Source organism: Piliocolobus tephrosceles, chromosome 16 (genome assembly GCF_002776525.5).
Source record: "Piliocolobus tephrosceles isolate RC106 chromosome 16, ASM277652v3, whole genome shotgun sequence".
Classification (NCBI taxonomy): Eukaryota; Metazoa; Chordata; class Mammalia; order Primates; family Cercopithecidae; genus Piliocolobus; species Piliocolobus tephrosceles.
In genome coordinates, this window is record NC_045449.1 from 22,995,161 (window position 1) to 23,020,406 (window position 25,246).

Sequence of the window (25,246 nt, forward strand, 5' to 3'; positions counted from 1 at the left end):
AGAATGAGGAAGTGGCTATTCTGAGAGGTTAAGTCGGCAGATCAGTGTCACACAAGACATAGTCAGGACCAGGGACTTTGATGGTCCTCGATACCTGGAAGAAGGAGGAGGAGGACTTGCTCCAGGCCTTGGCTGCTGTCAATCTTAGACTGGAAATTCCTAGGGCATCTCTGTGGGCAGGGCAGGGCCACCCCACCCAGGCTCTCACATAAAGTGCTCAGCTGAGAACCTGGCTTTGGAGAACAGAAGGAGAAAGGAAAGGCCGGGCCAAGGGAGGGGGATTGGGGACTGCCTGTGGAGGGTGGCTGGGGGACCCTCCTTCCTTCTCCAGCTCCTCCAGTGCCACCCTCAGCAGCTTCCAAGAACAGAAGGAGTTAATGCTGGGCTTAACTTCTTGAAGGAACCTGAAGTTTTTTAATCCTTGTTCTTTCCTGCCTCCCTCTCCCTTCCTGATCTTTACTCCGCCTGTGGGTCCCTCCTCCTTACTCTCACCTCCCCCACTCCAAAAACACTCTGATTGCCAGAGTGGGTCAATGGTTAACGCTCAGCTGGCTTTATATAAGCCTGCCCGGGCCACCTTCCTGCTGGGCTGCGTCTTTGGTCCTTCTGTTCCCCAGCTCCTGGAGGTGGTGGCAGTGGCAACCCTCGCTGGTCCATACCATGGCCACCTGCTGGCAGGCCCTGTGGGCCTATCGTTCCTACCTGATCGTGTTCTTCCTACCCATTCTCCTGCTGCCTCTTCCCATCCTTGTCCCCAGTAAGGTAAGGATTTGGTGTTCTGAGCACAAATAACTCCAGGGGGCAGGGGAGGGACTGTCTGGGCCGGGATCGGGCATCCTTAGGTTCCAGCAAACTTCCTCGCTGCCGCTGCCCTGGAAGTGAGGCTATCGCCCCCTGCTCCTCCTGAGGACTGAGGCTAGGAGGTCAAAAGGGGCTTTTGCTTGGCACCCAGTTGTAGGAGCCCAGTGTGAATTGCTTAGGTGGGTTTGCAACCTACTGCCCTAAGAAATAGGAAACCAGTTCCATCAAGGAGATGCAGGAGGGGCAGATGGAGCTGATCTGCCTACTGTGTGCCCACCTAGCCCTGGACTGGGTTCCATGGGGGCTGAGACGAGCTGGCTGTGGGGAGAGGAAGGCCGGGTGAGCAGCGGCACAGTGAGGCACAGTGAAGAGGGATGGAAGGAGAATAGGAGAAAGCTGGCTGCAGGCAGTCTGCGTCTTTAAGAGCATAAACAGGAAGAGAAAGAGTTCACCTGTGTATTCAAGGGCTACGTCTGCGGAGGAGGAGGGGTGGGAGTTGGAAGAGGGGACCCCTGCAGGTAGACAGCACAAAAACTGCGCCCCGGATGGAGGGAGAGCTGGGCACAACCAGGCGTCACTCCCTCCTCCTCCACCCCCAGCAGAAGTCATAACTTCATCTCTCATTAAATCGAGCCCCCAATGCCTGATTGGCCCCCAAAGCTCCCTGTCCTAGGCACCCAGTAACCCTTTCTGCCATCTTAAGAGGTCAGGCCTGACTGTCCCATTTGACAGATGGGGAAGGTGAGGTGAAGTCACTTAGTCAAAGCCCCAGGGCAGATCCGAGTTTCACGGAACTTGTATATTATACACCTTTTATCAACTTCCTTGTGACCAAACCCTGGGCCACTCTCACATTCCTCAATCCCTCAGCAGTGTTTGTCACAGCTGTCACCCCGTCTTTGCCGTACTGTCTTCTCTTGGCTTTGGTGACACCTTCTCCTGGTTCCTGCCCAGCCCTGCCCCTTCCCACTTTCCTGACCCTGAGGTTCCTTCTCCATCTGACTCCGAGGTTTTCCAGGGTCCCCACTGCCCCTAGCTGATCTTATGCCATCTCGTGCTTTAAAAAGCATCTCTAAGCTGATGAGTTTTCAATCTGTAACCCGAGCCCTAACTTCTAAACCTGTATTATCTAATGAACAGCAGGCATCTCCCCGATTGAATATTTTCTTTGTAAGCAGGATAAGCAGGACACACTTTTCCACGTCCAAATTAAAACCCTTCCTGCCCTTCTCCAGTTGGCTTAGGCATCAAGAAATGCTTCAACCATCTACCTTGCTGCAACAGCCAAAAACTCAAGGGCATTCTTGATTCTTCTCCTTCCCTCCTTTCCACGTGCAGCAGAAGGTCCTGCTCACTTGATACCCCAAAATACTCAGAATGGAGTCACTCCCCATCCCTGGATCCATTGTCTCCCCGGTCATTTCCCATGTGTCCCACTCTGCTCAAAACCCTACATTGGCTAGTCACGGTGGCTCACACCTATAATCCCAGCGCTTCGTGAGGCTAAGGTGGGAGGATTGCTTGAGCCCAGGAGTTTGAGACCAGCCTGGGCAACATAGTGAGACCCCACCTTAATTTGAAAAAACAAACAAACAAACAAACAAAAAATCCTACACTGGCTTCCTGTCAAACTTAGGATAAAACCTCTTCAAGCGGCCAGGAGTCACCAAGGCTCAGCCCTGGACACCTCAGACTCCCTCCTCCTATGTCCCACCTCTCATTCACTCTCACCCCCCCTCACCAGCTTTTTTTCTGCTCCTCACATTGCTCTGGACTGTTCTCCCAGATGCCTCCTTCCCGTTTTTAGGTTTCAGCTTAAATCCGCCTCCTCAGAAAAGCCTTCTCTGACCAACCCCAGTCATTCTTGGGGAAAAGCCCTGTTCTTTTGTTTATAGGGTATTTACTCTCTGAAATTATCTATCTGCTTATTTTTCACTTCTTCTCTGGCTTCCTGCACTAGAATGTCGGCTCCATGAGGGCAGGGACTTTGTCTTGTCCCATGCAGAATCCCCAGTGCCTGGCACAAAGTAGATGTTCAAAAAGTACTTGTTAGGCTGGGCACAGTGGCTCACGCCTGTAATCCCAACACTTTGGGAGGCCAAGGCAGGTAGACCACTTGAAGTCAGGAGTTTGAGACCAGCCTGGCCAACATGATGAAACCTCGTCTCTATAAAAAACACAAAAATTAGCCAGGCATGGTGGCGCACGCCTGTAGTCCCAGCTACTCGGGAGGCTGAGGCAGGAGAAATGCTTGAACCTGGGAGGAGGAGGTTGCAGTGGGCTGAGATCACGCCATTGCATTCCAGTCTGGGTGACAGAGCAAGACTCTAACTCAAAAAACAAAAAACAAAAAATAAAAAAATAAAAAATTCACGCCATTCTCCTGCCTCAGCCTCCCTAGTAGCTGGGACTACAGGTGCCCACCACCACGCCTGGCTAATTTTTTTGTATTTTTAGTAGAGACGGGGTTTCACCATGGTAGCCGGGATGGTCTTGATCTCCTGACCTCATGATCTGCCTGCCTTGGCCTCCCAAAGTGCCAGGATTACAGGCGTGAGCCCCCATGCCTGGCCACCCCCAACTTTTTGAATGAAGAAAGGAAGGAATGTGCACAAAATGGATCCTGTCCTGCATCCCTGTTGAATCTCTGCTCTCTGTAATGAGTCCCCGAGCTTAGCCCCATGACCCTGGCCTCGAAAGGGAGAAGAAGGAGCCCCAGCCTAGGCTCAAATTTGTGTCCATAATAATAATATGGACATTTGTTGAGTATATTTTATGTGCTCGACATTTTGCCATGCACTTCAAAGCATTGTTAGATCATTTATTTCTTTCAAAAGCCTATGTGTTAGACTGGGCACGGTGGCTCATGCCTGTAGTCCCAGCACTTTCGGAGGCGGGCACCCAAGGTGGGCGGATCACTTGAGGTCAGGAGTTCAAGACTAGCCTGGCCAACATGGAGAAACCCCATCTCTACTAAAAATACAAAAATTAGCTGGGCATGGTGGCACATACCTGTAATCCCAGCTACTCGGGAGGCTGAGGCAGGAGAATCGCTTGAATCCAGGAGGCAGAGGTTGCAGTGAGCTGAGATCGTGCCACTGCACTTCAGCCTGGGTGACAGAGCAAGACTCAGTCTCAAAAATAAAAAGCCTACGTGTTACCATGAGGTTACTACTACTATCTGCATTTTACAGACGTGTAAACTGAGGGCCAGTGTGGGGAAGCAATTTGCTTAAAGTCCCAGCTAGGAAAAAAGTTTGAACTGGAACCTGGTCTTGGAGTCTCTGCCTGAGGCTCCCTGGGAGATCAGTGGTGCTCCCACTGTGACCCACCTCCCAGGCCATCCTTTCTTATGTCCATCCAGCTGTCAGTCAATCCTCCCACCATACTTCAGTCCAGCATGTCTGTTGAGCTCTTGCTCTGTGTCAGGGGTTACCAAAAGGAATGCAGACGTTCCATCCTCAAGTTGCTTACAGTCTATAGGAGAAGATAGGTGTTTACACCACACAAAGTTTCAGCCAGAAGTCTGCAGAGCTCAGAGGAGAGAGCAAATTCTTCCAACTGAGTCAAGGGAGAATCTGAAGGAGGTGACATTTGAGTTGGGCCTTGAAGGTTGATGGGGTTTCAACAGTCAGAGGCATCAGCAAAACAGGTGGAGGGAGCCACAGAAGGAAAGATGTAGGGGCCCGGAATAGTAGGGTGTGTTGGAGGGGTGGCAACAGTACCTTGAAATGCTAGTCACTCTCTGGTGGTCCCAGCAGATGGGGAACAGAAGGGCCTGGGGTCTTCCTGCTCTCCCAACCCTGCAGCCAGACATGGAAACCTTACATCCATTCATTCGTTCATCCATCCACGTATCTTGTTAGTGAACACAGAACTCAGTACTGTGTGACAAGCACTGTTTGGGTGTGTTGGGAAGAGAAAGTGGGAGGAGTGGGGAGATATACAAAAAGCAGAAACAATGCAGCAGGCTGTGACCACGGACTGGGGAGGGCTGCTCTAGATGGGGTCAGGGAAGGCCTCCTGAGGAGGGTGTTTCAACACTCTGGGAGGTCAAGGTGGGTGGATCACTTGAGTTCAGGAGTTCAAGACCAGCCTGGGCAACATGGCAAGACCCTGTCTCCTCACTAAAAAAATTAGCCAGGTGTGGTGTTGTGTGCCTGTGGTCCCACCTACTTGGGAGGCTGAGGCAGGAGGATCACTTGAGCCCAGGAGGTTGAGGCTGCAGGGAGCCATATGGTGCCACTGCACTCCAGCCTGGGCAACAGAGCAAGACTCCTGTCTCAAAAATAACTTCTCTAAAAAGTCAGCCAAGCGCAGCTCTGGGTAAAGAGTCATCCAGGCAGAATACGCAGCAAGTGCAAAGGCCTGTGGATGGGGTGAGCCTGGCAAGTTGAAGGGATTAAGCAAGTCCAGTGTGGCTCGGGGGCTTGAGTGAGGCCTTAAGAGGTCTTCCTGCTCTCCCTCCCTTAAGAGGCCTCACTAGATTGTTTAAGTCAAGTTTAGAGAAGAGGGTTGAGGTCAGCCAATGTCAGCCTACAAGACTAGAGGGAGGAGTAGGGATTTGTGCTGTGAGCATTAAGGGGTGGATAACTTACGACTCAGGGGTCATTCAGCTAGTAAGTTAGAGTCAAAACGCAAACACCTCCCGGGACCCGAAAGCATCTGTACAAACAGTCTTCTAGTGGCTAGGACAGAACTCAGCTGAAGTCAATATTACATTTATTGTAAGGCCAGAAGGCAGAATTTCCTCATCTGAATCACTGGCCCTTTTAGAATGCATAAACATTACATGTGTTTGAACTTTAAAATCTGTGTAATTAAGGCTGGGAGTGGTGGCTGTCTGTAATTCACCTGTAATTCTTGCACTTCGGGAGACCAATGCAGGAGGGTCGCTCGAGTTCAGGAGTTCAAGACAAACTTGGGCAACATAGGGAGACTTGTCTCTACTAAAGATCAAAAAAGTTGGCTGGACGCGATGGCTCACGCCTGCAATCCCAGCACTTTGGGAGGCCAAGGCAGGTGGATCACCTGAAGTCCGGAGTTCAAGACCAGCCTGGCCAACATGGTGAAACCCCATTTCTACTAAAAATACAAAATTAGCTGGGCGTGGTGGCACATGCCTGTAATACCAGCTACTCGGGAGGCTGAGGCAAGAGAATCGCTTGAACCCAGGAGGCAGAGACTGCAGTAAGCCGAGATCACACCACTGCACTCCAGCCTGGGCAGCAGAGAGTGACTCTGTCTCAAAAAGAAAAAAAAAAAGATCAAAAACATTAACTGGGCATGGTGGCGTGTGTCTGTGGTCCCTGTTACTTTGGAGAACCAAGGTGGGAGAATCACTTGAGCCAGGGAGGTCGAGGCTGCAGTGAGCAGTGATGATGCCACTGCACTCCAGCGTGGGTGACAGAACAATCCTTGTCAAAAAAAAAAAAAAAAAAAAAACCTGTGTAATTAAAATACTGTTAGTGCAAGCTGTTCCTGAACCTCAAAGGCAGGGACTTGGATGATTCACTTCGGGCATGAAAACTATACAAGGAATTTGAACCTCTGTTCTGGGCCCCACCTCTACCTTCTGAGACTTCTTGGCCCTCAGTTGAGATAGCAGAGTCCAGTGAACAAAACGTGGATTTTGGAGCCAAACAGGTGTGGGTTCAAATCCATTCAGCAGCATGTACTGCCATGTGACCTGACTGAGCCTCTTCAAACCCTGTCATCTCTAAGCGGTGTTGTGAAGATGAGCTGAGATAACACACATATGTGTAGAGTGCCTGACACCCAGGGCTTGATAAACACATGTTCCCTTCGCCCTCTGCCTCTTGTCTGAATTCCTGGGCCCCTGGAAAACACAGACTGGTCTGGAGTCCTGTGTAGGTGCCTCACTTCTTCTCCATCACTCTGTTCAAATGAGCTCTTGTGCTTAGGGGGCCTCAGATGTTCCCACCTATAGAACAGGAAGGCATGTCTGGTCACCCACCAGATTGGTGAGCTGTGTGCCTAGGAATAGCCATACCTGCGACTGTGTGGAGATTGTTTTTCTAGCCTCTGGGTGCCGGGAAGTAGGTTTAGAAGAAGGACCCAGCCTCAAAGGCCAGGGGGATCCCTGGGGTAGAGTCCCCAACTTGGATTTTGCCCAGATTACTAAGTCGTGTCCCTATTTATCGGCACCTGCTAGGTGAAGGCCAGGAACGGGAAAGTAAGTCACCCTCTTCAACAGTAAAGTTTCCCGGATGTAATCCAGCAGCAAGGCTCAGGGCTGTCGCAAGGCTCAAATTCCTAGAGGAGCATGGGAATGCCACGTTCATTACGGCGCCGGCTTGCGTTTTGCTCTTTAGTGCATACAGGCAGGGCTAGCCCTGGCCCAGGCTGTGATACCAGGACTCTTCCCCCCACTTCTGTTTTCTCCAGCACTCAGAAATTCATTGTTCCTTTGGCCTGTTAAAACAAGCTGATGCAACAAAGTCATTCACATCAAGGTGTGCAAATCAATGAAGGACACCTGAATGAGAACAAGCGAAGTGTAGGAAGAGTCACCGCCATCACGTGCAGCCTGAGGCAGGCGTGGGGTGGGAAAGCTTTAGAATGCTCAAAAGGAAAGGCTTCCAGTGCACACTTGGGCACAGGGAAGCCTTAGGTGGCTAACTAGAAGCAGCACCCCAGGTGACTGGTTAGGGGAACATATTTGGCTTTCTGGGGTTGGTCCTGAGTTGGAAGTAGGAGTAAAGAGTTTGGGGCAAAAATCAGGGGCATTGGCAGTCATCGAGCGAATCCTGAGTGTTTAGGGCTTACTGCTGTAGAGGTTGTCTTTTGACTTCTCGGCTGGTATTACAGAAGTTGTGAAACATTTTTACATATGAACTGGCCATTGTCCCCTTTGTATATTCAGGCCTCAAAGGTATTAGGCATTTGGCATCTGCCCATTCTTCCTGGAAAAGACTTCCGTCTCTCCACACTCTCTCATGTTTTGGTTTGTTTGTGAGATGGAGTCTCACTGTGTTGCCAGGCTGGCCTCAAATTCCTGGGCTCAAGCAATCCTCCTGCCTCAGCCTTCCAAGTAGCCACACACCACTGGACCCAGCACTTTTTCATATTTTAATAGCTGTATTTATTTATTAGTTTAGGTTTTAAAAATTAATAATAATTATTATTATTATTTTGAGACAGGGTCTCACTCTGTCACCCAGGCTGGAGTGCAATGATGCAATCTCAGCTCACTGCAACCTCTGCCTCCCGGGTTCAGGTGGGTTCCCCCCTTCAGCCTCCCAAGTAGCTGTGATTACAGGCACATGCCACCATGCCCAGCTAAGTTTTGTTTTTTGTTTTTGTTTTTGTTTTTTTCCAGTATTTTTAGTAGAGACAGGGTTTTGCCATGTTGCCCAGGCTGGTCTTGAACTCCTGGGCTCAAGAAATCCTCCCGCCTCAGCCTCCCAAAGTGCTGGGATTACAGGTGTGAGCCACCGCGCACAGTCTAATACCTGTATTTCAATAAAATTGGTTTCCTTTGTAGTCTTACGTACTTTATTTAGTGCATTTAAAAACATCATTCTATAAGACACTGGAATGCTTCATCAGGCTGCCAAGGGGATCCCGGTACCAAAAAAGAAAGTACAAACTCCTATATCAGAAATTTCCCTGGATGTATACAAACATTTGCACACAAATTTTTTAACCACTTGTGGTAGTATTTGTGTAATCTTTTATTAAACCACAAGTGTGACCATGCCACTCTCTCTCTGCTTAAAACTCTTTGAGGCCTTCTCCCTTTTTCTCCCCTGTCTTCCAGACAAAGCCCTAGATCCTCTCAGGACAGGCAAGACTCTTTATAAGAATGCATCCTGATCTTTTATATCTCATTCTGTTCTGCATTTACTCCCTCACCTCAACTCCCTTTGCCCACTAACTGAACTCCTACTCACTCCTCAGTACCCGCTCAAGGTTCCCTCTCTGGAAGCCTTCCTCAGCCCAGACAAAAGGAGGCTCAGGGACGGGGCCCCTTCTCCTCTGAGCTCCATTCTTCTGGTCTCTGCTTTACAGGCGCTTGGCAGGCTGCCACCCAGTGCCTCGCCTTGCTCCTGAGACCCGGGAGTGCTCACTGCCAGCAACGTGCCCACTTGCTAGGGGCAGAGGGGCAGTGGGAGTGTCCCTCATGTGCCAGCCCATCACCACCCTTGGGTTAACCTTCAGTCACCAGAGAAATAAGGTGAGACACCTCTGAGACTGTGGGCACATGTGCTGCTGCCTGACAGAGGCCATGATGCCCACAGGTCCCACACCTGCCACACACCCTGGGTCCAGAGTCTGCCCTGGACTCCTTGGCACCTTCACTTCCATTTGTGCCTCATGTATCCTCTTTGGTTCTCCAGAAGCCCAGGAGCACATTTCTCTCCCAGCACCAACCCTGCTATGTGCTCACAGGCTACAATGCTTGAAAACTTATTCCTGGCCAGGCACGGTGGCTCACACCTATAATCCCAGTGTTCTGGAAGGCGGAGGAGAGAGGATTGCTTGAGCCCAGGAGCTCAAGACCAGCCTGGGCAATACAGCGAGACTTATCTCTACAAAAAAAATTTTGTTTTAATTAGCTGGGTATGGTGGCACAGGCCTGTAGTCCCAGATACTCAGGAGGCTGAGGCAGGAGGATCACTTGAGCCCAGGAGGTCGAGGATGCAGTGAGCTGTGATCACGTCACTGCACTCCAGTCTGGGCAACAGAGTGAGACCCTGTCTCTTAAAAAAAATAAATAAAGGCCGGGCGCGGTGGCTCAAGCCTGTAATCCCAGCACTTTGGGAGGCCAAGACGGGCGGATCACAAGGTCAGGAGATCGAGACCATCCTAGCGAACACGGTGAAACCCCGTCTCTACTGAAAAATACAAAAAACTAGCCGGGCGAGGTGGCGACTCCTGTAGTCCCAGCTACTCAGGAGGCTGAGGCGGGAGAATGGTGTAAACCCGGGAGGCGGAGCTTGCAGTGAGCTGAGATCGCGCCACTGCACTCCAGCCTGGGCGACAGAGCGAGACTCCGTCTCAAAAAATAAATAAATAAATAAATAAATAAATAAATAAATAAATAAATAAATAAACGTATTCTGACATTTGTTAGGTCTCTTCATCCTTACAGTAACCCAGCTAGGTGGATGTTTCTCTTATCCCTATTTCCAGATGAGGAAACTGCATAATGGAGATAAATGTGTTTATAGTGGCGAATGCTTGATGTTTCTTACCAGAAAAGCTGAGAGAGTTTAAGTAGCTTGCCCAAGGACACACAGCAGTAAAGCAGGGCCTCAGCAGTCAGCACCCTGTGCCCTGGACATGTGCTTTCCCACTAAAGAAGAAGCAAGCTGCCAGGCTTAGGGTTTGGAAGCCCCTCTGGGGGTCTCTCTCTTCAGCCTGCCCTTCAGTCCAGCCCACACAGGCCCTCAGACTCCCTGAGGGCCAGCGCTGGGCCTGACTGATGCCTGTACCCTTAGGGCCCGTGTCCATTCACCCATTCATTCAGTGTCATCTCTGCTAAATAGATGCCAGGCACCCGCTGGGGTGAGCAGAAACAGACTTGCACCCTGCTCCCTGAAGAGTAGAGTCTGACAACAAAGATTGATACTCATCATTTAGTCCCTAAAACTGAATGTTTAATTGCAGACTATAATGAGTGCTATGCAGAAGACGTACAGGGACTTAGAGTGTGAAAAATGGGAACTATATCCCCGCCTGGAAGCCAGCCTGAAAAATCAATATTTGAGCTGAGATCTCAAGAACCAGCAGACATCAACTAAGCAAAGTAGGGAGGGAAGAGAGGTCCAGAGAGAGGAAATTGTGGGCAGAGGCCTTGTGGCCAGAGGGAGGATGCAGTATTTGAGGAACCCATAGAAGCCTGGTATGGCCAGAGCAGAGAGCGTAAGAGGGAGAGTGTTAAGACATGAGGCACAGACCAACCCTGAACTTAGGTTCCTGAAAGCACTAGGAAGCCACCAAAGGGATGTGAGCTGTTTTGAGATGAGTGTGTGCGTGCTGAGGGAGGAGGAGTACAAATTAAACAGATTTGTGCTTGGAGATCACTCTGGCTGCAGCAAGGAGAAAGGATTTCAGGGTCAAGAGAGCAAGCAGGGAGATGAATAAGGAGGCTTTTGCAGAAGTCTTGCTGAGACTTGGACCAGGCTAGTGTTCCAGCGCTACAGAGAAATAAATGGGAGCACTCAAGGGGCAGAACCAACAGGACTGGGTGCATGGCCCAAAGAGGGTATTTGTGGAATGAGTGGCTGATGAACAGGCAGGAGGCCAAGGGCCTGCCCGCAGTGGGCTTCTAATCACAGGGATTGACTGCTGGGTGGAGAAGAGTAAGGATCTGAACAGGGTGACTTCCTTGGGGGTGGGGATGACACCAGTGGGAAAGGAGGCTTTATAGACCAGACCAGCACCTGCAAAAGAGCTACAAGCTAGATCACAGAGGAGAAAGAGGCTATGCCCCTGTCCTCAGGAGCCCATAAACAGATCCTGAGAGGAGAGTAGCTGCTACGGTCAAGAAACAGAGCTAGGGAACAACCACCCTGCTGACCTGGGGAAGGAGGAGGCAGGGCCAGAGGCAGAAAGAAGAGCATTGCCACCAGAAGAAAACTCTTCCCTGCTGGTTTCTGAGCTCCAGGAGGGGCCACCAGGGACTGCGGTGCAGGCTATGCCTTGCACAACTCCATATGAGAATGGTGACCTGGACTTGTGCAGTGCAGCAGTCCTGGGGAGCAGCTAGTGGCCAGCGTGTAAACCAGCTGAGTCCCATGCCATAGGCTGCCAGTTGAGCTTGGCTGTCCTAGGTTCCATAGAGCTGGGCTGCAAGGCAGAGAGCATTAGAGTGACCTGGAAAGACAAGGCAGATCCCCAAATCCCCACTTCTAGAGCTGGGAATACTGACCTTGTAATTGGATATACTGTGTGCCTAAGAAGAAAAGACCCCTAGGGCTCTGCCTTCAGGGAGTGCCCAAGAGTACCCGACCCAGGGGCCTCTCAGAACACCGACAGCTCTTCAGTCTCCCTGAGTCTTAGTTCTGCCCTTTTCAGAAAATTACTTTGAAATGCACAGTCCAGGCACAGTGGCTCACACCTGTAATCCCAGCATCTTGGAAGGCTGAGGTGGGAGGATCACTTAAAGCCAGCAGTTCGAGACCAGCCTGGGCAACAAAGCAAGACCCATCTCTACAAAAAATACAAAAAAAAAAATTAGCTAGGCATTATGGCACATGCCTGTAGTCCCAGCTATTTGGGAGTCTAAGGCGGGAGAATTGCCTGTGCCCAGCAGTTGGAGGCTGCAGTGAGCTATGATCACACCATGAACTCCAGTCTGGGCAACAGAGAGAAACCCTGTCTCTAAAAAAATTTTTTTTAATTAGAAAAAATAAGAAATAAAATGTACAAAATAAAAGGCATGGGATCACAAATAAACCAATTATTTTGAAATACAGGTATCAAAATATGGAAAAATAAATTGCAGCCCAGAAATAGATGTGTTTCCTTGCTGGTGCATTAGGTAAGATCTAAAGTTGGTATAATAATTACCAAAATGTCCAAATAAGGATGGAGGTAAACAGAATGTCGAGATATATTCTGAGATAACTGTGACAACTTATCTGGATCAGTGTCTAATAGCTGATAGTCACAATCAAATATCTGTGACTAAGTCACCAATAATACCATTAATAGCACTATGATTTTATGTTCACAACCTTAGTTTGATGTTAGTGAATAGATAAAATAGTTTTCCCATTTAACTTCACGGATCCTCGGAATTCCATGCCCCAGTTAAGAATCTCATGATGCAGGAAGAACAAGTCAGCAAATTGTGCTCCAGCTTGACAGGCTGCCCAGAAGGTGGGACGGGGACGCAGGGCCAAAGCCACCGGGGTTAACAAAAGCTTCTGGATGGAACTTTGGAACAGGTCTTGTGTTTTGATCCAGAGATAGAGAGGGACCCATCACAGACACAGGCATACAGGGGCGGGAGCCATGTATGGCTCCACACACACTGGAGCACATGGAGGCGAGTCTGACTTTTTTTTTTTTTTTTTTTTGATACAAGGTCTCACTCCGGTTGCCCAGACTGGAGTAGTACAGTAACATGATCTTAGGTCACTCCAGCCTCAACCTCCTGGGCTCAGGTGATTTTGCCACCTCAGCCTCCCAAGTAGCTGGGACTACAGGTGCTCACTACCTCACCCAGCTAATTCTTTGTATTTTTAGTAGAGACTGGGTTTTGCCATGTTGCCCAGGCTGGTCTCGAACTCCTTTACTCAAGTTGATCTGCCCACCACGGCCTCACAAAGTGCTGGGATTACAGGCATGAGCCACCATGCCCAACCTGGTCTGATTATTAACAACTCCCTTTGGAGTATGGAAACGGGGTCTCAAAGTGACATGACTTAACAGAGCCCAGCCACAGGAAGTGGCAGGCCATGGGGAAGATAGCTGTGGATTCAGAGCCCCAGCTCCTTCTCCCTACACTCCACTGGTCACAGGGAGCCTGAGGCTGAGGACACCCTCAAATGCAAGTGATCATGCTCAGGGTAGCAGGTGAAAGCTGGGGTCCAGGAAGCAGGTAACCTGGCCTCTCCACTTACTATATGTGTGACTTTGAGGCATTTTTGAACTGTATTCACTCCTTTCTTTTTTCAACTGTGAAATGGGAACAAGTTATTACCTCTGAGAGCAACTAAATGCAACTTGTAAAAGTGTTTGAAGCACATAGAATATGATGCCTGGCACGCAGTCACCTGTGGGGAAAAGAAAGAGATCAGCTTGTTACCGTGTCTATATAGAAGGAAGTAGACATAAGAGACTCCATTTAGTTCTGTATTTGAGATGCTGTTAATCTGTGACCCTACCCCCAACTTTGTCCTTGCAAGAGACATGTGCGAAGGTGATTTAAGGTTAAAAGGATATTGGGCTGTGCAGGATGTGTCTTTGTTAAACAAGTACCTGAAAGAAGCTTGACGGTTAAAAATCCTGCCCCTCCCTGAGATTGGAACATCTCCGGGTAATACCCATTGTGTGTCTTGTTTACTGAGTAAGGAGAAAACACATTTAGGAATAAGGTGGGGCTTGCTGGAGCAATACTGCTAAAAGGTTTATGGAGATGTCGCATATACATCTCAAGGCACAGCATTTTCCTTTTTACTTATTCATGTTACAAGGATTTTTTCATATGTCTTACTGCCGATTTCCTCCCTACAATAATCCTATTGTCCAGCCGCTCCCTTATCCTTTTAATGGTAAAGATAATTCTCAATAAATACTAAGGGAACTCAGAGGCTGGTGCCAGTGTGGGTCCTCTGAAAACACAGCACTGGTCCCCTGGGTCCCGCTTTTCTTTCTCTATACTTTGTCTCTGTGTATTATTTCCTTTTCTCAAGTCTCTCTTCCCACCTAACGAGAAGCACCCACAGGTGTGGAGGGGCAGGCCACCCCTTCAGTCACCCTCCAATACTTGTACAGAAACTTCTTCCTGAATCAGCAGAGTGAGTGCCATCCCAGCCCCGCTCCTTGTCTCTGGCCAGAGAGTTCTGCGTGGACAGGGTGGAGGACACCAGGGTCCAGGAGGGCTGGCCTGCCCTTAGTCCAGGGGGAGGGTAACTGGCCATTCAGCCACCGCAGGTGAGGAAACACTGCACCAGCAGAATCCTGCGGGGGGAGGTGGGGGCTGGGCTTCTCTGGTTGAGGGTCAAAATGGCCCCACTCCTGGGGCTAATGAGTTTATGGCCAGGATGAAGAGGGGTAGCAGAGGTTTGGTGGAAAGAGAGCTTGGCTTCCGACAGATTTGGTGGGGCTACGGGCAGCTGGGCAGGCTACACACTGCACAATTGTTGGGGCACCATTCACATAGACTAAAAGGGGAGTGCTCTTAGATAGCGCTTGAAGGTTACCCAATCCCAATCCCTTATCTGAGTTCCATCCAGGCTCTGCCGCTTTTTGTGATAGTTCTGTGACCTTGAGCAAGCCATTTACCCTCTGAGCTCATCTGTAAGGCGGGACCACCACACCCACCTTAATGGCTGTTATGTTTTCATGTAAGCACAAAAATGACAATACTAAGTCCCTAAGAGTTGCTGAATAGCAGCTGCCTCCTCCCCCAGGCCACCACCTAATCCCACCTCAGGGACCCTTCCCAAGCTTTAGGGTACTGAGTGTGAGCCTAGCCTGTATGAGGTGGAGAGGACAAGGACAGGGCAATTGGGATGGGTAAGGGAGGAGGGACTCCCCAGCCCCACTGTCCAACAAACCCCAGCATGTGGCCCCTTCCTTTGGCAAACAAAGAGTGGGCAGGTGCCCGGCCCCTGGAGAGGGGATACGGGTGCCCTCTCCTGGCTAATGATTCCCCAGCCCTGGGAGAGGCTCTATAAGGAGGGTGGGCCTCCATTCCTGCCCCAGGTCCCCTTCCAGGCCTGAGGTCAGGCTTCTCTAGACTTAGAGGTTTCATGTAGGAAAGAGGGACTTCTGGTACCCAAAGACCCACAAGACTCAGTGTTGCCCCACAATTCCCTGCACAACACAAGCATCTTGGGGGAAAGTTCACATAGCCTATAAATGTAAATTGCTTCTCTGGAGTTGTGTAATGCAGCAGACAGACCAGGATTGCTAGAAAAGAGACCCTCCACCATTCCCAAAACTCTCCAGTGATTCATTCATTCAGACAAGATTTGCTCCAAAACCTGCTGGGTCCTGAGCTCCAAGGATCCAGATGCCACAAAACCGACTCTGTCAGATGGAGAGCTCACTCCTGGCAGAGGGAACAAACACTAAATATCCAACAAACAAACATACTCTTGCTGCTTGTGATAAGAGCCAGGGAAAGCCAGGGTGCCAGGCAAAGGTCCACGTTGCCCAGGTCCTGCTCCTTCTTCTGGCAGCCCCCATCTCATCTTGGGATCCTCAACTGGGTCCCCTGCAATCCCTTTGGTCTCTATGGGGACTGGTAACCAACTCCAGACTTTCTGAAGTGGCTGGCTTAGCATGTCTGGGCTCCCCAAGGTCAAAGACAAGGTGATATTGAGTGCTTTGCTTTGTTTTTTATTTGCATTTTGAAATGAGACCTTGGGCTTGGGAATCGATGGCTATGGGTATCACAGGCTCTCCCAAGGCAGTTACAAATGGCCTAGTTTGTCTGAGGGACAGGAGGTGGCATGGCTCTGGGACACAGGCCCTCTGACAGCTCTGCTGCTTCCCTCCCACCTGCAGGAGGCCTACTGTGCGTATGCCATCATCCTCATGGCGCTCTTCTGGTGCACTGAAGCCCTGCCCCTGGCTGTCACTGCCCTCTTCCCCATCATCCTGTTCCCTATGATGGGCATCGTGGATGCCTCTGAGGTGAGCCCCCATCCATAGGAGAAAGCGTTCTGGGCAATGCAGGAGGCCAGGGGGTGGGTTCCCTCAGACCTTGTTGACTAAGGAAGCCTCATCATAGGCAGGGTACGTGGGTTAGGGGTTCCTGCGTCTGCATGAGGAGGAAGTCAGCTAGAAGGCTGCAGGCTGGGGTGGGGAGGGGTGCAGAATCAGTGCTGAGAGTTCATTCAAAGTGGGAGTGATGAGCCAGTCTTAGGTGGGAGGTGGAAGGCCTGGTGACACAGAAAAGGGGCCTTGAAGGCCAGCTAACACACTCATATGCTTCTAGTTCAGTGGCTCTTGAACTTGAACAGCGTCGGGGTCACCTGGAGGGCTGGTTAAAACACAAATGGCTGGGTCCAGAGTTTCTGATTCAGTAGATGTAGGGTAGGGCCTAAGCATTTTATTTCTAACGACTTCCAGTAGATGGTGATGATGCTGGCCCAGCAACCATACTTTGAGAACCGCTGTCTAGTTTTGAGAAACAGCACGAAAATATCTGTCTCCCGGTCCATGGCTTGAAACATGAATGGAATCATGGTAGATTATCTCCCAATTAATTATTCCTGAGGGGAGATAAAGTGAGTTTGGCAAGAAGAGGGGAACCTGGTTGATATTAAATGGTAGATAATCCAGGCCGGGTGTGGTGGTTTATGCTTGTAATCCTAGCACTTTAGGGGGCCAAGGCAGGTGGACCACTTGAGCTCACGAGTTCGAGACCAGCCTAGCCAACAAGGTAAAACCTCGTCTCTACAAAAAATACAAAAATTAGTCGCGCATGGTGGTACATGCCTGTAGTCCCAGCTACTTAGGAGGCTGAGGTGGGAGGATGGTTTGAGCCAAGGAGGTGGAGATTGCAGTGAGCTGTGATTGTGCCACTGCACCTGCAGCCTGGGCAAGAGAGCTAGAGCCTGTCTCCAAAAAGTTAAATTTAATTTTTTAAAAAAGGCAGATTATTCAGAGACCATTTCCATTCAGTTTCGAGAGCCCAGGGGAATGGCAGTCTGTGGGAATGTCAGTGACTGAATCCCATAAGCTCAGGGGCACCGTGGGAGACTGCAGGGTCTTCCCCCCGCTCAGCCGTGTCTCCGCCTGCCAGGTTGCCATCGAGTATCTTAAGGACTCCAACATCCTGTTTGTCGGGGGGCTGCTGGTGGCCATCGCAGTGGAACACTGGAACCTGCACAAACGCATCGCCCTCTGGGTCCTCCTCATCGTTGGGGTGCGGCCTGCCCTGTGAGTTCCTGCAAACCAGCATGGGAGAACCTGATGAGGAGATGTTCTGGGCACCCAGTCCCTGAAGGGAAGCTGCAACAGCAGTGTGTCTGTCTGCCCGTCCCTAGGCTAATGCTGGGCTTCATGCTGGTCACGGCCTTCCTGTCCATGTGGATCAGCAACACGGCCACCTCGGCCATGATGGCGCCCATCGCACATGCCGTCCTGGACCAGCTGCACAGCTCACAAGCCAGCAGGAACATCGAGGAGGGCAGCAACAACCCCACCTTCGAGCTCCAGGAACCAAGTCCCCAGAAGGAGGCGACCAAACCTGGTGAGAAAAATGAGGCTAGGCCCCGCCCCAACTCCTTGGTTTTTGGAGAGAGTCTGAGGGTCTGTCCGTTTCAAGGGCTGGTCGTCTTGGAGCCTTTGGGGAGAGAAGAAAGAGATGCAAGAAGGACAGTGACCAATTTGTTTTTCCTTTTTTTAAAATGGCAAGTTACCTGTGTTGGGAATCCCCTCACCCCTGGGCAAGCCAAGATGCTTGGTCACCATAGCAAGAAGAGAGCTGGAGTCTAGGTGGACAGTCCAAGGTCTAGGATCCATTCTTCCTGTGTGGTTTGGGTAATGAGAGATCAGAGAGATTCTGAGGCCGCTCCCAGCCTGAGACTCTGGGGATTGCTGGGCCTCTCAGGCCTGCAGACATCCTCTGTCCTCCTTCCAGCCCCGGTCTGGGCTGTTCACAGATAAGGTGCCTCTGAGGCCCTTGCAGCCCTGGCCACATTCCCCAGAGCTGGCCCTGTACCTGCCCCCACCTGGGCTCTCCCCTGTTCCCAGATAATGGGCACGCCCTCCCTGTCACATCTGCTCCTTCGGAAGAGAGGGCACATCTCAGCCAGGAGCATCTCCGCCTCACCCAGTGCATGAGCCTGTGCGTGTGCTACTCTGCCAGCATCGGGGGCATCGCCACACTGACTGGCACCTCACCCAACCTGGTGCTGCAAGGCCAGATCAACGCGTGAGTGACAAGGGGTGGGCCACCTTGGGGGATCTGCACACTCACTGGGAGGTGAATGGGGCTGGGCAGTTCTTGGGGCAACGTCACACGGCAGCCCATGTTCCTCCTTCAGGCTCTTCCCCCAAAACGGCAACGTGGTGAACTTCGCCTCCTGGTTCAGCTTCGCCTTCCCCACCATGGTCATCTTGCTGCTGCTGGCCTGGCTGTGGCTACAGATCCTCTTCCTGGGCTTCAAGTAAGTGGTAAAGTCGGTAAGAGAAGCCCAGGTCCCTGCCCTTAGCCCTGGGAGCTTCCAGTTGAGTCTGGATGTGGAAAATGATATTATCACTATCCCAGTGAGAAGGCTTCTCCCTGCCAAGTCCCCTCTGTGCACTTGGACCCCCATTTGAGGAAATTACTGGGTAGAGAGTATTATCCCATTTCACAGACGCGCAAGCTGAGGCTTCAGGAGTGGTTCGCAACTAGGTTGTCAGTGCTGGGACTGCAAGCCAGGTCACTTGATGCCCCTTCCCATAATGCTCCACTGTCCTTTGATAGGTGCTTAAGGAGCACACACTGAGCATGGTTAGTTACAAAAGCACCTGCTGTGTTCCTACTGTATACCGGGTCATGTGTAAGGCACTGAGAATACTAGAAGGCACTAGGCACAGTCCCTGTCCTTGTAGCCCATCAGGTGGATGATGATATGGTGGGGGCCATGACAGAGGGAAGCCCAGATGCTGCAGGAGCACAGAGAACACAGTGCCTAGTTAGGCGCAGGTGAGTGAAGATTCCAGAACACCATGGAGGAGATCATGCCTGGGCTGAATCTTGAAGGACTAGAAGTCAGCCAGGTAGAGAATGGGTGAAGACATTCCAGGCAGCAGGAGCAGTTTGCACAAAGCACAGAGGCAAGAATGGACATCATGTGCTTGAGGGAACTCTAGTTCTGCAGGACTAAAACACAAACAGCAAAAAGGAACATCAGGTCATGAAGCTGGAGAAGTAGGCAGGGGAAGGTTCTAGAAGCTCTTGTGTGCCACCCAAGCGTTTGGATCTTGTCCTTGAAGCCAAGAGTAATAAATAGATTTCATTCCTACTTCCACCAGGTTCCTGGTAGTCACGGTTTGGAACTCTGAGTTGGAAAATCATGGGAGACCCTGCTAAGGCTCAGTTAGTATCAAGTCTGTGATTGATTAGTGATGTCTGCCATGAGTATGGGATAGGAGTGGTGATATGAGTGTTACCATACTGTGGTATTAATTATAATTTGCCCTTCTTGCCCAGGCAGTGGAGAGCCCTTGAAAGTTTTTAAGCATTGCTCCTGCACTTTGGAAAAATCACTTGGGCAAATATAAGGAAGCTGGATTAAAGTTGGGGGCTGGTACAAGGCAAGGTGGTAGTAGAAGAGGTCAGCACAGTACCAGACACCGTGGGGGAGTCAAAGATGTGTGAAGCGTGACCAGCAGGGAGGTTGAGATTTACCCAAGTGGAAAGTTAAATGTCAACACAAGTTAAGTCAGCAGCAGAAGGAAGTGGACTGCAGCCTACTGTGCCTCTGAGGACAAGGCAAGTGGGGCTCAGGCTGGCAGGGGATACCCAGAGCAGGCAGAGGAGGGAAGGGAGGACTTCCCGAAGGTTGTTGGAGGAGGAGAGCTGTGAGCCAGGGCTGGAAGAAGTCCCAGGGTTTGAGCTGCTAGGTCTTTCTCACTCTGGGCAAGGGAGGGTTTAGCACCATAGAACCCCTGGAGGAAAAGGGGTTCAATGGAGCAAGGCCAAGCATGGGGAATAAGCAAGAACTATGACCCCTAAAAGTCTTCTGCTCTTCCTCCAGGACCTCAGGTGGAGCCGGGGCCTGAGTGTAGTGACCCTGAGATGCCCTCTCTGGGCCTCAGCCTTTAGATCGTAGGCGCTCAGAGCCCCTTGCTCCCTGCCTGGGGCAGGCCCCCCACAAACTGCCCCGTCCCTCTGCCTGCAGCTTCCGGAAGAACTTTGGCACTGGGGAGAAGATGCAGGAGCAACAGCAAGCAGCCTACTGCATCATCCAGACCGAGTACAGGCTGCTGGGCCCCATGACCTTTGCAGAAAAGGCCGTCAGTGTCCTGTTCGTCATTCTGGTGCTGCTCTGGTTCACCCGGGAGCCGGGGCTTTTTCTTGGCTGGGGCAACCTCGCTTTTCCCAATGCCACGGGGGAGAGGTGAGAGTTGCAGGGCATGGGAGGAGGACACATGTGGGACTTACATGTGTAGGGCCCCCATTGCAGAACAGGAAGTAACACTCGGTGGGGGATGAAGTTTCCCCAAGCTTGTCTATGGGAGGGGCTCCTCTCCACCACCCTCCACCTTGTGGCCCTGAACAACCCCAAGCCGCTAACCCAGCCTTCCCTGTCCCCCCACCAACAGCATGGTGTCCGATGGGACAGTGGCCATCTTTATTGGCGTAATTATGTTCGTCATGCCCTCCAAGTTCCCAGGGCTGACCCAGGACCCAGGTAAGCACCTGGACTGGGTCAGGAAAGGGTCTCCAGGCAGTCCCTGCCTTCAAGTATGTAATGTACCTTCCACCACACTTGGCAGGAGTAGGCAAAGCCCAGAAGGGCTGGAACGACTTGCCAAGGGCACAGAGACTCAGGGACAAAGATGAGATGTTGCAGAACTGAGAGTCCCCTCCTGCATGCATTAAGCTCCAAAAGGGACCCACACAGGGAGCCCCCAAATGGAGAGGGGAAAGGCCTGTTTGTTCTTTGGTGACCCATCCTTCTCTGCTTGGGGAGTAGAAAACCCAGGGAAGGTGAAGGCGCCTCTTGGCCTCCTCGATTGGAAGACAGTGAATCAGAAGATGCCGTGGAATATCGTGTTATTGCTGGGTGGTGGCTATGCCCTGGCCAAGGGCAGTGAGGTGAGAGGCCCCCAGCCCCCTCCTTAGCTTGTGTGAGGGAGACTGTGGCAGGAAGAGAGGGTTCCCCGCTTCTGTCCCACAGAGGGGAGACCTGGTTCCCATGTAGGAGCCTCTCGGGTGGGCAGAGCCTCTGCAGCAGCTGGGGAGACCTAGAGCCCCCATGTGGGACGAAGAAACACAAGCCCTAGGGACCTCTCCTTAGTTCAGTTCTCAAAGTCCAAGGGAAGGCAAGATTCTCTGGTGGGGCGGGGCCTGTTCTCAGAGACAAATGCCACCCCACCCCAGCCCCTTGCCCCCTGCCAGACAGAGCACGCAATAGCATCTGCACTGAAGTAACTGGGGGTTATGTTGACGCGGTCTGCCCACTGCAGCCACCAGGGGGCACCATGATCACACCCACCCAGGCTCAGGGGACCAGAACATCTTTCCCCAGAGCCTCCATCCAAAAGAAGGAAACCCCTGACACGGCATCCCTGGGCCTCAGTGTTCTGGCTCAAACAGGAGGCAGCTGCCCAGGTCAGGGATTGGTGCAGGGTACTCCTGGATCTGTGGCATGTTCATCCACTGACTGTGCCCAGTGCTGTGCTAGGCGCTGGCCCCACTGAGCAAGGTTAAGTCCCAGCTTACAGCATGGCATTCCAGACGTGGCAAGGCAAGACCTCGGAGCTCTTCTGACCCTGTGGACTGTCCCTATCCTCCCATTAGCCTCTTCCAGCCTCTATCAGGGTCCTCCCCTAACTTTCCCTCCCTGCAAAGAGCAAGGTCCTCTCTGCCCCAAGCCACTGGACTGGAAGGGGCAGGAAGAGGGCTAAGGTTGTCAAGGGACCTCCTGAGAGAGGTCAGAAAGTCAGGAGTAAGTGTGGTCAAAGATTTTTGCTCCCACCAAGCCCCAAGTTTCCCAAGAAGGCCCTTTGGCCCCCTTTCCTAATTTCTCATCTGCCCCTTCTTCCCACACCCAGCCGTTCTTCAAGAGCAGGAAAGGGTGCCCCTTGGTCTTAGCTGGATCCTAACATCCCTTTAGAGCTGTCTTTGACTCTGAATACCGGGGAGGTGTGAGCAGGAGCAGGAGCCTCATAGAGCCTCAGCAGAGGACTTGGGGGCCCAGCCAGCCTTGCCTCTCACACACCATCCTCCTCTGCCCACAGCGATCGGGCCTGTCCAAGTGGCTGGGAAACAAGCTGACCCCACTGCAGAGTGTGCCAGCTCCAGCCATTGTGGTCATCCTCTCCCTCCTGGTGGCCACCTTCACCGAGTGCACTAGCAACGTGGCCACTACTACGCTCTTCCTGCCCATCCTAGCCTCCATGGTGAGCTGGCCCTCAGAAACACCTCCTCCAGGTAGTCCTCCTGCCTGCCACACCAGGGTTTCTGCCTGCTAGGCAGAGTATCCTGTCTTTGCACCTCCTCTTTTCCTTTTCCTGAAGAGGACCCCTGAGTTTCCGTCCTTCTCCAGGCTCTTGAGCCACCTTGGGCCCCAGGGCACTTTGGCCCCTGACTCACCCCGTCCCTCGTGACGTCACCTCTGGAGTATCCTGATGGGGATCCTCGTGGCCTCACCCACCTCCCCACCCCAGTCCCTGTTCTGGTCATTCCTGAGGTGACGGGGTGAAATTGCTCCCCGAAGCGTCCCAAGCCCCTTCCTCCCCAGACGTGTTCCTACAGCCTTTGATGACACCCCCGGAGCCCCTTTGAGATCTGTTTTATGGGCCCCTCCCCTCACCACACCCCACAAGGCAGGGCAGCACACTCATTCCCTCCAGAGAGGTCAAGAGGCCCTTCCCAGGTCACCCAGTGCCTTCTGGGAGAAGTGGTGGGCTCATGGCCAGAGAGTGTACTGGGGTGCAGGGGTTGTCCCCCAGAGAAGCAGGAGAATTGGTTGGGGGCCATGCCTCTCCCTCCGGGATGGGGGCCAAGGTCAGCTCTGCCCCACTGCCTCCCACTCCAGGCCCAGGCCATCTGCCTTCACCCTCTCTACGTCATGCTCCCCTGCACTCTGGCCTCCTCTCTGGCCTTCATGCTGCCTGTGGCCACCCCGCCCAATGCCATCGTCTTCTCTTTCGGGGGACTCAAAGTGTTGGATATGGTGAGTGGCAGGGAGGCTTGAATGCCTCATCCCTCCTTCCTGCTCTGACTTTCCACCTTAGTGAATCACAAAGCAGCTTAAAGCCACTGAGAGTCTCAGAGTTGAGCGGGCCCTCATCTGGGATGAAGGCGCAGTGGGGGAGGTTGGGACATGACCTCTCAGTGGTGGCATCTTCAGGCCCTGCCAGCCCCAGGCTATGTGAGAGGGAGGGAAGCGGGTGGGGAATATGGGGAAGGCTCCAAGATGCCAGGCACCCACACTCGGGGAGATGAGCTCAGAGAGAACAAGCCCAGGGCCCTGGAAGCTCAGGAGGACTGCCCCTTTTCCCTGTTAGCACTGGGAGTAAAGCAAGGGGCAAAGGCATTGGCTGTGCTGCAGGTTGAACCAAAGGGAGGACTTCCCAGAGAGAATTTTGCTGGTGGGAGGGCTCCTGTGCACCCCCAAATACCTGGGGACTTAGGGGCAGTCCAGCCCAGCCCCTGCTTAGCCAAATGGACTTTCCTCACACCAGGCCCGGGCGGGATTCCTGCTCAACATCATTGGAGTCCTGGTCATCACACTGGCCATCAACAGCTGGAGCATCACCATCTTCAGCCTGCACTCCTTCCCCTCCTGGGCTCAGGCCAACACCACAGCCCAGTGCCTGCCCAGCCCGGCCAACACCACCATGCCAAGCCCCTAGGCTGGGGCGCAGCCCATGGGCCATGTCCAGGAAGACCTACCCCGTTCCCACTCCTCTGAGCTGGGAGGGGACACCCCAAGCTCCCAGCTCCAGGCCAATGGCTGAGAGAAAGGCACATGTGTGCCTTTCTCTTGTGTGTCTGTAAGGAATGTGTGTATGCTCAATTTCCTATGTGGCAGAAGAAAAGGTGTGTGCGTGCATGCGTGTGTGTGTGTGTGTGCGCGCGCATATGGGTGCACCTGCATGGATGGGAGGGGTGTGTGATGTGAGGCTATCTGAGGGGGGCTGTGTGCAATGCACATGATCCTAGGCGTGTATGCTGGATAATGCACATGTGTGTGTTCACAGACAATACGACGTGTCCTCTCTCGTGCCCTAGGTCTTGGTCTCCCCAGTTTAGTGACCAGACTTATTTGCACTGTATTTATTGGAACTCAGGCTTGGAGTGGCCTGGGAGGAGGGCCTGCCAGCAGCTGCCATGGGAACAGCCTCTGGGACTGGCCCAACATACTGAGGGCTCCCCAGCCTTCCGGTGTTTTGGTGGAGGTTCAAATATTAACCACATTAAAGTCTTTTTCAATAAAGTCTGGGATGGTTTTTCACGGCGCTCTCCAGGGCTGGTCCCCAATGTGGTTCAGACCCCAGGTTGAGGGGTTCAGAGGGAGGGGGCCTGGCCTCTGTCCTGTATGCAGCCCCCTTGGCACCCCCCCACCCAGAGGGGAAGGTAATGGTCGGGCATCCCTGCCAAGGCCGATCAGAGTGGGCGCAGCCACCTAGGAGAGCAGCACTGACATCACTGGGCCCGGCTAATTGGGAGCTGCCAGTCCCTACGTGTCTTTGGGAAAACCTGCCTCCCCGTTCCCAGAGCACTCCCTGGGTATTTACATAAAACCCTCTGCCCCTGCCAATTCCTCATCGACCCTTCCTCCAGCTGGAAAAACCGGTCCCACGAGGCCAGAGGAGGCAGGCTGACCTGTGCTGGGTGCCCAGAGGACGGACCCTCATCCCGCAGCACAGGCACAGGCTGGAAACTGGCATGGCCTTCAGAGTCCAGGACCAGACAACTTTGGGTGATTCCACCTCCCCCTGCCCCGCCTCCACCTGGCCTCCCCACACTCCCCCACCCCACACCCTCATGGACTCCAGAGTTTTCATTTATCTAGCAAGGTGGGGGTAGGGATGGGGAAGAAATGATACCACATCCATCATTCCT

The 25,246-nt window shown here is 52.2% G+C and overlaps 1 protein-coding gene across 3 annotated transcripts; it reads left to right on the plus strand.

Annotated features, from left to right (window-relative positions):
- The first annotated feature begins 237 nt into the window (after positions 1–237).
- On the plus strand, positions 238–24,533 carry SLC13A2 (solute carrier family 13 member 2). 3 transcript variants are annotated; one of them, XM_023183883.3, is made up of 12 exons: positions 238–762; positions 16,015–16,143; positions 17,258–17,394; positions 17,502–17,707; positions 18,211–18,391; positions 18,504–18,626; positions 20,349–20,567; positions 20,773–20,861; positions 21,147–21,268; positions 22,414–22,575; positions 23,214–23,351; positions 23,863–24,125. In XM_023183883.3, exons 1-12 carry the CDS (start codon positions 661–663, stop codon positions 24,031–24,033), a joined length of 1,779 nt encoding a protein of 592 aa, XP_023039651.2. In that variant the 5' UTR covers positions 238–660; the 3' UTR covers positions 24,034–24,125. The 3 variants fall into 3 exon arrangements, with proteins under 3 accessions (XP_023039651.2, XP_023039650.2, XP_023039652.2); XM_023183882.3 differs by having other exon boundaries at positions 616–762; positions 17,111–17,394; positions 23,863–24,533; XM_023183884.2 differs by lacking the exons at positions 238–762; positions 16,015–16,143 and adding an exon at positions 17,155–17,172 and having other exon boundaries at positions 23,863–24,527.
- The last annotated feature ends 713 nt before the right edge of the window (positions 24,534–25,246 follow it).